This window comes from Hippopotamus amphibius, chromosome 4, assembly GCF_030028045.1.
Source record: "Hippopotamus amphibius kiboko isolate mHipAmp2 chromosome 4, mHipAmp2.hap2, whole genome shotgun sequence".
Lineage (NCBI taxonomy): Eukaryota > Metazoa > Chordata > Mammalia > Artiodactyla > Hippopotamidae > Hippopotamus > Hippopotamus amphibius.
The window spans coordinates 23,573,567-23,585,597 of NC_080189.1; the positions used below are offsets into that span (position 1 = coordinate 23,573,567).

At 35.5% G+C, this 12,031-nt stretch overlaps 1 protein-coding gene across 7 annotated transcripts in view; it reads right to left on the minus strand.

Annotated features, from left to right (window-relative positions):
- Positions 1 to 12,031, minus strand: part of NRF1 (nuclear respiratory factor 1) — a 120,456-nt gene that overhangs the window by 67,276 nt on the left and 41,149 nt on the right. For 5 of the 7 annotated variants that reach the window (XM_057731595.1, XM_057731600.1, XM_057731599.1 and 2 more), the window contains 2 exons: positions 9,523 to 9,754; positions 2,344 to 2,458 (listed from right to left, as the gene is read on the minus strand). In XM_057731595.1, the coding sequence (XP_057587578.1) occupies positions 2,344 to 2,458; positions 9,523 to 9,745 (338 nt within the window). In that variant the 5' untranslated portion in view covers positions 9,746 to 9,754. The remainder of the gene's footprint in view (positions 1 to 2,343; positions 2,459 to 9,522; positions 9,755 to 12,031) is intronic. The other 2 variants (XM_057731596.1, XM_057731597.1) reach the window with 1 other exon arrangement.

The window sequence follows — 12,031 nt, forward strand, 5'->3', positions numbered from 1 at the left end:
AATAATTCTTAGTTCTGAAGTATTTTACAAGTGAGGATGGAGTAAAAGAACTTTTTCAAATACAACAACACTGGATGAAATAGAAACTGTTCTTTCCCTCTGAAATCATGAGAGATTATTTTAAAGTTCTACATCCTATAATTCTTCTGGAAACGTGATCTACCCTTTCCAGGGACTGGTGAGTCATGCCAATTCAACTGAAGCAAAGCCAACATATCACAAGGAAATTTTCCATCTTTCTCTAAAAGCATGTACTACTCTGTCTATGCCCATTATAGCAAAAATATTTCTATAAATAATACATTCCAATTCCTCCTGCCTGTACTATCATTAAAGGAAAGGAAATTTTTCGCCCATCTAGTGGTATATGACTTCTTTGCTGAAGAATACCGTTAAGTACTTTCTGGATTTTCCCTTCAGTTTCTTATTTATGTTCTTAATATAGACTATATTTTCTAGCTTTTGTCACATATCATTTACATGCGCTGGCATGCTGGATTCAACACTCCAATAAACATCTTAAATATTTGGATGTAGTATTTAAAACACTACATGAAGAAACTTCTGGAACTTTTTATAGACTAAATTTCTTATCACATATGAATGCATGTTATGCAACCTGTCAAAATATTAAGTCCTCCAGGTACCACATCTGGGTAATAATCTTTCTTTGCAACCTACAAATTCTTCAGAAGTAAATATTAGCAAAGGACCACATGCCAAACAAGAAATTTGATGGCATTCCTTGAAGGAATGAAGATAGAAAATATATTCTCTGTCTTCAATTCCTCTCTTCCCATTCTGTCTTGAAGACACTGCAATCCTTTCATCCTTACTGTTCCTTTGAAAACACTCGTCTAGTTCAGTCAGTGACCTCCATGTTGCTAAATCTAATGGTCAATTTGCGCCTTATTCAAATGCTGTCAGCAGCATTTGACAGTGCTGATCATATGTCCTCCTTCTTGAAACACTTTTTGCACTTTGTTTCCAGGAAACCACTCTCTTGGTTTTCTTCCTGACTCACTGGTCACTTCTTAGACTCCTTTGATAACTCCTCTCATTTCTCTAACCCCTAAGGGGTAAATTGCTTTGGTCCATATTCATTCCCTAGGTGATCTCTCCCAGCCTCATAGTTTCAAATACTACCTATGTGCTTATACCTTCAGCCAAGATCTCTCCTTTGAATTACAGACTCATATATCCAACTGCTTATTCTGTATTTCCACTTAATGGTTAAGGGGCATCACTAACTTAATGTGTCCAAACCAAATTCCTGATTCTGCCCTACCCTCACTCTCATACTTGCTCCTCTTCCAGTGTCATCTCAATCCTTCCAGGAATCAGACCAGAAACCCTGAGGTCACCCTTCACTCCTTTTTTTCTCTCACACACCACATCCAATTCATCAAGGAATCATGTTGGGGTTACTTTTGAAATACATCCAGAATCTGACCACTTCTTACTACCTCTTACTGTCATTTCTGGCCTGGATTACTATAGTAACTCTCCTAATTGGTCTCCTTGCTTCCATTCTTATACCCCTGGAGTCTAATCTCAATACAGTAGCCTGAGTGATACTTTTAAAACATAAGTCAGATCATATCATTGCTTTGATCAAAAGTCTTCACTGACTTCCCACATCACTTAGAGTAAGAGTCAAAGCACTTATACTGGACCAGAAGATGCCATGGTGTGGTTTTCCACTATTACTCCTACCACACCTCCTCTCATTCTTTCCCTAGCTGTTCCTCAAACATGTCTAACACATTCCTTCTGACTTCAGAACCTTTGCTCTTACTATTCCCTCTGCCCTAAAAGTTCTTCCCCTAGACATCAATATGGTTGCCCTCATACTTACTTCAAGTCTCTGTTCAAACGTTGCCTTAGCAAAGAAGACCATTTCTATAGGAAAAGAAAAACTACTATATACCCCCCAATCCCCTAACCCTTCTATTCTCCTCACTCTGCTTTGTTTTTCTCCATAGCACTTTCATCATCTGATGTATTACACATCTGTTTATTTTCTTTTTCCCTCCACTAGAATATAAGCTCGTTAAGGGAATTTATTTTGTTAGCTGTTATATTCCCAAGGTCCAGAACAATGCCTGGCACATAGCAGGCATATACATTTTCTCTGAATGAATGAATGTGATACTATTCATCTGTTAATCATACTTCTAATTTCATTTATTTAATTTTGTACGAGTACATTAAAGTCTAATTCTGTCATCAAAGAATTTAATTGGTATCCCTTGATGAATCTAATAAGGTATAGTCTAACTCTGTCATCCACACCATAAAGTATTTGACGAATAGCAACACTATGGAAAAGGAAGCCCTCACCTAAGCAAACGTGTCTGCTGTCTCTTCCGGATAGATGGATTAGACTCAAACACGTGAGGCCGTTTCCGTTTCTTTCCTGTTGCCACAGCAGCAGCAGCAGCCATTCCCACAGGACCTGAAATAATAATGTATGTGCTGAGATTAGGCAGAGCCTGTTAACTGTACAAGGCAGAAAACAATGAGAGGTACAGAAAAGTAACATTTATTTCCTAATGTTATCAATAAATATAGAATATTCCTGATATCATCAATATACTTCACTGCTGTTCAACATGGATCATATTTTAATTTACCATTAAAACTTACAACTAATCTTTTTAAAAAGTAAATGACTTATACCTCCCTACCACATACCAGCTTGAATTTTATGTAATATTGTCTTCTGTTTTGTTCTGTTTTGCCAGCATACCCATACTGTTAAGGCAACATCCTCAAAGATGCTAGATGAAATTGCAGCATTGAGAGGAAGAGTTTGCCAGAACAAAAAAGTTACAGATTTCGAATTTCATTTCCATTCCTGTGCCCCTCTTTCCATTACCCCAACACACTGCCACATTAAGGAAGTCAGAAATAATTATTCATACTTGGAACTCCAACACCACCATCACCACATATAAGAGCAATATCTAGAAGAATACCATCTTAATTGGAAATTTTTTTCTTGTATATCTGAGAATTATGCCCTAAATGGAGCTGCTGACCACAAGGTCACGTTGATGAAAGCATCCTGGCAGGAAAGAGATAAAAACTGTCCCACTCTAAGAAAAAAAATGTTAATAAAATTTGGTCTGGTTTGCCCTGAAACTAATGACTACAACAACAAAGTGTAGGTCTTAAGGAATTATTAGAGTCTCTGATTCATGCAATCTCAACATATCAAGGGCATTACTTTTTTTTTTTAAACAGATGATCCACATTTATCCTTATTTGCATAAGGCTCAAATGAAAATTAGGTTTAAGCGCTCACATTATCCTGGCATATATATTCTATAAGTGGCTCAATTAAAACAGGCCTCCCTATTTTAATCTAGATAAGCTTCTCTGCATGTTGTTTGTTAGTATACTCAGTCTGACTTAAATAAACCCCTCTAAAGAGCCCCAAACTAATTAAAAAATAAATTAATGCCGTTAAACTTCCTTTTCATCATAAACAGCTGGGAGAGGAAAAAACCTTACGGATGCATTTTTTCCAACACTTTATTTTATTTTAATTGTGGTTATAACATGAGATCTACTGTCTTAAAATTTTAAGTGTACACTACAGTATTGTTAATTACAGGCACAACGTTGTATAGCAGATCTCTAGAACTTATTCATCTTACATGACTGAAACTTTATGCTGCTGAACAGCAAAACTCCCCATTTCCACACCGTAGCCCCTGACAACCACCATTCTACTCTCTGCTTCTAAGAGTTTGAACATGATTCCTCGTATAAGTGGAACCATGCAGTACCTGTCATTCTGACCTGGAGTATTCTACTTAGCATAATGCCCTCAAGGTTTATCCATGCTGTCATACATGGTAGGATTTCCTCCTTTCTTAAGGTTGAATACTATTCCATAGGTACATACCACATTGTCTTTATCCACTCATCTATCAATGGACATTTAGGTCGTTTCCTCATCTTGACTACTGTGAATAATGCTGCAGTGAACACAGAAGTGCAAATATCTCTACAAGATCCTGATTTCATTCCTTTGAATAAACATCCATAGGAAGAACTGCTGGATCATATGGTAGTTGTTATTTTTAATTTTTAAAGGAACTTTCATGCTGTTTGCCATAGAGGCTGTATCATTTTACATTCCCACCAACAGCATACAAGGGTTCCAATTTCTCCACATCCTTGCCAATACTTATTTTTTGATTTTCTGATAACAGCCATCCTAACAGGTGTGAGGTGGTGTCTCACTGTGGTTTTCATTTGTATTTCCCTGATGATTAGTGATATTGAACATCTTTTCATACACTTACTTTTTGGCCATTTGTATGTCTTTAGGGAGATGTCTACTCAAGTCCTTTGTCCATTTTTTAATCAGGTTATTTGTTATTGTGCGACTGAGTTGGAGTCCAACATTTTATTATTAAAACTTTCAAATATATCTTAAAAAACTTTAAAATATATAGCAAAAAAATAAAATAAAATAAAATATATAGCAAACTTGAAAGAGTTTTACAGTGAACATTCATATATCTATCACCCAGATGCTACCATTAACATTTTACTATATGTAACTATCCATCTTTCTACCCATTCATCAACCCATATTGGGTTTTTCTTTTTAAAGTAAAGTAAATTTCAAAGTAAACTGCAGTATGAGCCTCCTAAATACTTCAGTAGGAATATCATTAGCTTGTTTACAAGTTTTTTCTCTTAAGGTAAAATTTACGTATAACAAAACGTATGAATCATTCTATAAATTTTGAGAAATGCATACAACTATGAAACCCAATTCCCTACTAAGATATGTAATATTATCATCACTACAAAATTTTTCTCACGTCCCTTCCCAATCAATTCCCACTGTACCTCCCACCATAAGAACACAATTCTTGTTTTTCTTCATCCAATGTTAGTTTTGCTTATTCTAGAACTTCAAACTAATGGAATGATACAGTAAATATGCTCTTCTGTGTAAGGTTTCTTTCACTTAGAAAAATGTTTTAAGATTCAGCCACGTTGTTACATGTATCAGTAGACTGTTCCTTTTTATTCCTAAGTAATACTCCAGAGTATGAATAAACCACAGTTTACCCATTATTCTACTGATGGACACATTGGCTATTTCCAGTCTTAGGGATTACGAATAAAGCAGCTTAATTAATTTAATTAATTAATGCAATTCAAATAAAAATCCCAATTTTTTTGTGTGGAACTTGATAAACTGATTCTAAATTTTAAATGGAAGTGCAAAGGTCTAAGCATAGCTAAAACAATTTCTGAAGATTTTAACAAGGAGGCAGGGGCACTCACCCTCCCAACTATCAATAGCTACTCCAAGGCACAGCCTTTAAGACAGCACGGAACTGACTAAGAGATAGACAAACAAACCAACACAACTGACTCAGGAGCCCACAAACACCCTCCAGTGTTAGAAGACAGAGGTAGGAAAAGAATGGAGAATTAAAAGTATGATGCTGGAGCAACCGACTGCATGAAAAAATAATAAAAGTAGATTCATACATCATACTATACATGAAAATAAATTCCAAGTGGATTAAAAGCCTAAGTATAAAACAAAAACATCAATAATACAACAACATACTTTATAACTTCTACAATAAACTACTGGAAAGTATTTATAAACTCAGGGTTAAGAAAAACTGCTTAAACAAGACTCTAAAAGGATAAACTGTAAGGTAAAACACTAATAACTTCACAATAATATAAATCAAAACTTTTATGGACAAAAAGAAATAACAAAAAATTGGGGAGGGAATGGGGAACAAACTGGGAGAAGATAATTGCAATGCATATTCCTAAGAAAAGACCAGTATTAAAAAATATCAATAACTCAAAAAAAAAAAAAAAAAAAAAAGGCAAACAACCCCTTTGGAAAGTGGATAAAGGAAATATGCAAAATAAGAAAAGTTAATAGTCAATAAAGTTCTGAGATGATGTTCTATCTTATCTTCCCTCACTGGCTGGAACCTCTTGTTCAGACAAGCAAATTAAACCAACACTGAGACACTATTTCACACCCACTTGACTGGCAAAAATGAAAAATAATTGACAATACCAAATGTGGTGAGGATAAGAAGCGACAGGCACTCTAGCACACGGCTTGTGGGAATGCAAACGAATAAAACTATTTGGAAAGACATTTGGGATATCTAGTAAAGTTGAAAATGTGTCTATCTTTACCCTCCAATATCCCTCCTGAGTATACCCTCAAGCAGTGCGTTTGTTTGTTTGTTTGTTTTGTATTTTTAAGCAGTGTTTTTCAAACTGCGGACTTCTACCTGTTGGTGGCTCATGAGCAGTTTTTTTTTTTTAATAAAATGGAATAAAGTGAAAGAGATTAGAACATATCAGAGAGTGTGTCACTTGGAGTAGGAGTAAGTATTGCTTCATGAAAAAATGTTATTTTAGCTATATGTGCATCTGTTTATTTTAGATCACAATGTATTATTACTGTGGGACACTGTCAAAAGAAGTTCGAAAAACAAAGCCAAGAGATCTCACAATGTGTACAAGAAAACATATAAAATAATTTTCATTTGCAGCAATTGTAAATAGCAAAAATTTATAAACAACTTAAGTGTCCTCCCAATATACAACATGCTTAGATAATGAATGGAATACTAAATAACAGTCAAAATGAAAACATCTAGCCACATTATCAACATAAATGAATCTCAGAAAAATAATGTTGAATAAAATAAACACTGTTTTATCAGAGTGATATCATTTATATACAATTTAACACATGCAAAGACAATGCTAAATATTGTTTACTGATACATACACATACAAAAAAATATGAAAGAAATGCAAGAGAATGGTAAAGACCAAACTCAGAATAGTGGTTACTTCAGTAGAGAAAGAGAGGGAAACAGGATTCAAAAAGCAGTAACCAGCTACTCTTCACTCTCCATTTACCTTACACTTCATTATATTGTTCAGAACAATCAGTGCTTTCTGAAATTATTTTACTTTATTATTTGTACCTTCTACCCACCACGGGTCTGTAAGCTCCTTTAGGAGCAAGCTCTTGCCAGTCTTGTTCATAGTATCTATATATACTAATATAAGGTATATAATACTGATGATTCCTTAACAACTGTTGAATGATTAAATGGTAAATCATTTCTACCATTTGGGCCTCAGTTTCCACATCTGCCACATGAAAGGGTTAGATTAAAGTTCTTTGCTAATCTTAACACTATAACAATGCAGTACAGTAATATGGCTAAACTGTGTCTCAAAAAGCAACTTCCTTCCTAGGAAAGAAGTTGATCTGGAATCATTATGTTAGGATGCCCTCTTCTGGGAAGTATAAAAATTTCAAAAATATATTTCACAAACATTTTATGTGTGTTTTGTCGCTAAGCTTTATTTTTAAATTCAGCATTCCAGAAATACACAGTAGATAACACCTGAAAGGAGTAAGTTTATTTTCATTGTAGCCATCTTCTTCCTCTTAAATACAGCATATACTAAAAAACAATGTAGTATTTTGGCCATTTCTGATCATTGATTTCCTGTTCAGCTTTTCCTAAATATCTCCTAAGATACTGTTCCTTATACAATATTAGACCCATCCAGGAATGGTCTACATGTAGTCTTCCACACAGTGCTAAATATACAATGTAAATAGCAAAGAGAATGATACAAAGTATCACTCAGCTTTAAGTCATTTAGAGGTCTGGAAAAATCTCAAAATCTTAAATTGGATTAAGATGGTCCAGGATTGCTAGTGTCCTCAGGCATTTGGTAGAGGCAAACAAAAATCCTCTGTGGAGGAGGATAATATTATTCTAGATCCCAAATTATTTCTAAAAATAGTTTTCCAAACACACACACATCCAGCATTCATCCAAATATGACCAATACATTAAGAGAAATACCAACATGAACAAGAAACAGCACTAGTAACATATAACAGAAACAGACCCATAGGCACTTTATAAAGCAGAATGACCAAATGGCCTGTAAAATCATAATGTTTACTTTACTTATGGATATTAACAAAAAAACTTTTTTCTATAATAACTGAAAACTGTAGTAGTGCAAATTTGGGAGGGAGAAAAAAAACACTAGAAATTCTAAAACTAGAAAACAAAATTATTATCAAAATTAATAACTCAATGGACAGACTTAAAAGCTAAGACCTTAGACATAGCTGAAGAAAGAAAATTAATAAACTGGAAGACTGTCTGCAGAAACTACATAGAATGAAGCATGAAGAGACAAAAGGGTGGTAATACAGAAGAGAAGCAAAGAGACATAAAGGATTCAGTGAGGAAGACAAATACATTTAACTGAGTCATAGAAGGAAAAGAGACAGAACAGAGGGGAAGCAAAACAAGCAAAATGTAGTGGCTAAGATTTTCCAGAATTGATGAAAGACATCAATCCAAAGATTCAAGATGTTAAAAGAACTGTAAACAGAATAAAGAAGAAGAAATCCAGAGCCAGATACAGCACAAAAACTAAAGACAGAGAAAATATTAAAAGCAGTGGAGGAGGGGCCTGTGTGGGAGATAACCTCCAAAGGAACAGCTGTTAGAATGAAAGAGCTGAATGCTCAAAAGCAAGAATGGAAACCAACAGTGGAAGAGCATCTTCGATATGAGGAGAGAAAATAACTCCCAACCTGGAATTCCACACCCAGTGAGAACATCCTTCAAGACTGAAGGTTAGATAAAAACATTTTCAGACAAGCAAAAGCTAAGAGGCTTTACTACTAGCAGATCCATGCTGAGGGAAATAAAACGGTATCTTCAGGCAGAAGAAAAATTCTCAGAAGGCAAGTTGGATATAAGGGGAAAAATTAACATTAACTATGTATAAAATAATGTCTTACAGGGCTTAAACTACATACAGAATTAATACACAGGACAACAAAAGCATATAAGTTTCATTTCCCTGCTTCTGAGGGAAACTTGCATTATCTCTAAAGAAACTTGCGTTATCCCTAAAGAAGACCAAAGTATCAATTACATAAGACTCTGAAATAAGTGAAGGATGTATATTTCTAGGTGTACCACTAATAGCAAAAGTATATACAACCTCCAAACTAACAAGAAAAAAAATGAAAAAAAACAAACAAACCCCCCCCCCCCAAAAAACCCAAAAAAACTTTTCAATCACTCCAAAAGAAAATTGAAGGAAAAGTAAATAGGACAAGTGAGACAAAGAGAAAGCATATAGTAAACAGGATAAATTTAAACCCAAATATATCGGTGATTACATTTAATGTAAATGGACTAAATGCTTGAGCTAAAAGTGAAGAGTGTTGGAATGGAGGAAAAAACAAAACCAAAGTTTTATCACTAATGGTATATGAGTCTGGAACTTAAGCCTCAGTGTAATTTATAAATGTAAGGCTTTAAAAGAAATCATAAAGATATGATATGACAATAAGTGTGAGTGCCTGTATCCTAGGCTCTTTCAGATAAGCACAGTATCAGACTTAAGGCAAAAATGAAGAGCTTCCAATACAAACATTACCTGCAGCAGCCAGATGGGCTGTTACCTCATCAGCCGCTGTGGAATTGAGTATGTCTGAATCATCATACGAGGTGTCCTCGGGAGAAGAAGGTGAGTCTTCATCAGCACTCAACATACTATGCTCAGTGTAGGTAGCGACATGGACCTGCTGAACTTGTTGGGCCACCGCATGGGCTTCTATGGTAGCCATGTGTTCAGTTTGGGTTACTCCGTGTTCCTCCATGAAGATCTACTGTCAGAAAAAAGGTAAAGAACAGGATTCAGTGTGTAATATAGTCCAATGCTTAAACTAAGAGATATTTTCCTCAAGAGCAGAGGAACTTTGACAAGCCTTTGATTTTACTACATACCTCCCCACACCAAGTCAGAGGAAATGGGAAGCATCATTCCAATGTGACACTTGTGTGAAACTATTTAAAAAGAGGTACCTGATAAGGCTTTTTTCCATATTCTCTTTGGTGTGTTTTAGAATTCTGAAGATTCTAGATACCCCCAGATTTGTACATATCTAAAAATGCAATTTAACACACCATTTAAGTCACACAATTAAACACAATGCACAAGAGGAAGACATCATTAAAATACTATTTTTCCATCCATTTCACTATTCTTCTAATCTAAGAGACAAACTGCCTAGGGCAATTTAGAATTCTGGGTACTCCAAAATTGTTTTTAAATGATCTGAGATTAGATGGCATCTAAATGCTTTTCAAAGGGATTTGTACGCTTTGCAGTGGCATAATGGATTTCAGCTCTTTTCTCCAGAATGCAGTCCACAGCATAAATCAATAGGGCTGTCTGCTTCACAGGCCTGTCACTTATACCCAGCGCCTCATCTCTTTCTACCTCTTTTCCCACCCCATCTTTCAGCCTCACTAACCTGTGTGCTGACACTCTGTAAAAAGCAAAGGTAAAGCCATTTCAGACTTCTTTGAAACAGAGTGGGATACTTGTAAATGATGCTTTCAACTGTTTCATAAAATAATACATAAAACAAGTTGTCTAAAGCCAGATATGACTGGCATACACATACTGCTAGAGATCGTCAAACCCCATCCCACTGAAGTCATTTTTAGTGAGGCATTCTAGCTTTCATCCTCAAGGAGTCAGATTCTCCGGACAGCAAAACTGATAGGAACTGCTAGTAGATGAAAACATATTAGATAATATGAATTTTAAAAAATAGCAGACTATTACCAGCTATTCAGAACTCCTGGACAAGTTATTTAACCTCTAAGCCTCAATTTCAACTTTTTTTTTTTTAATGAAAAAGAAAAAAAGTAGTACCTCTCCTCAAAAGGATGGGGATTAAATGAGATTTTCCAGATACGGTGAGGAGCACATAAATGCTCAACACTAATTATTATGATGCCAGAATTCCTATGTCTTTATGATTCTAGCCTTTTTGACTCATTAGCTGACTAGTCTCGCAAGGACTGTGCTCAGTTTCCTCATGTTTAAATTAGATATCCATCTCTGAGGATATGGTTTCCTTAATTGCATGCAAAAGACTTTGAGTCAGGCATCTAAAAAGGCTTTCCTTATTATGTGAACTCCAACGACTCAAATACTGTTCTCCAAAACATTAAAATAAGGAAATTATAGGGAACCAATGCCCCTAACATAAGTTCATGAGAGTGCACAAAATGGAGAACGGACCTGACAGTGATTCCTCTGAACAGATACGAAAAGCAAGATGAAAGCACGGGCAACATGTAATGAACTGTGATTCTAAACAACACATCCAAATAAAAAAGCCTATCTGTCTATTACCTGGAACCAGTGATGTTCAGCAGATTAGTCAACACTCCATTTAAAAAAATCATTCCCCAAAGCAATAACATAACACGGTAGCAATTTCACTAAAACCTGTTTCTTAGCCTGGATCATCACTTGGGGTGCAACATATACTGCACCTAAAGGTTCTCCTTTAATATATGATGTATAAGGGATTGGAGGAGGGGCAGCTTTGTACAGAGGAGTTCCTACTTTTGCCACTGTGGACCAGCAGTGGGACTAAAGATAATGGGAGAGAACTCAGAAAAACAGATTTTCTGGTCAGGAGCACCCTGGTAGTTGTAGTCAACAGTATTTAAGGAGCTATTGGAATTTGGATGAAATATCTAAGGGGGTTAAATTTAGTCTAATCCACACATAATGAGATTAAGTGTAGAGTATTTTAAAAACCAAAGTTGAAAGAGCAATCCAGGATATCTAATCAAGGTATAACTACAAGTAAGAGAAAGCCTTAGTCTCATCAATAGCATTATCACACCAAAAGAAAAGCTGCAAGAACTGCCTAGGGGAAAATCTCTGAGCAAAACTGTGTCTACAGCCAAAACCAGGAACAGGAAAACCAAGAGGCTCAACTTAATTCCTAGACACGTCCAGAATCTAAACTTCATAACTAGGATCGAAATTTTGCTCAACAGAACAGCCTTTCCCAAAAAAGCCTAAAGCCAAAGACAATATTTGATTCTTGGGGGGGATATAGGGTAATGGGTCAAAA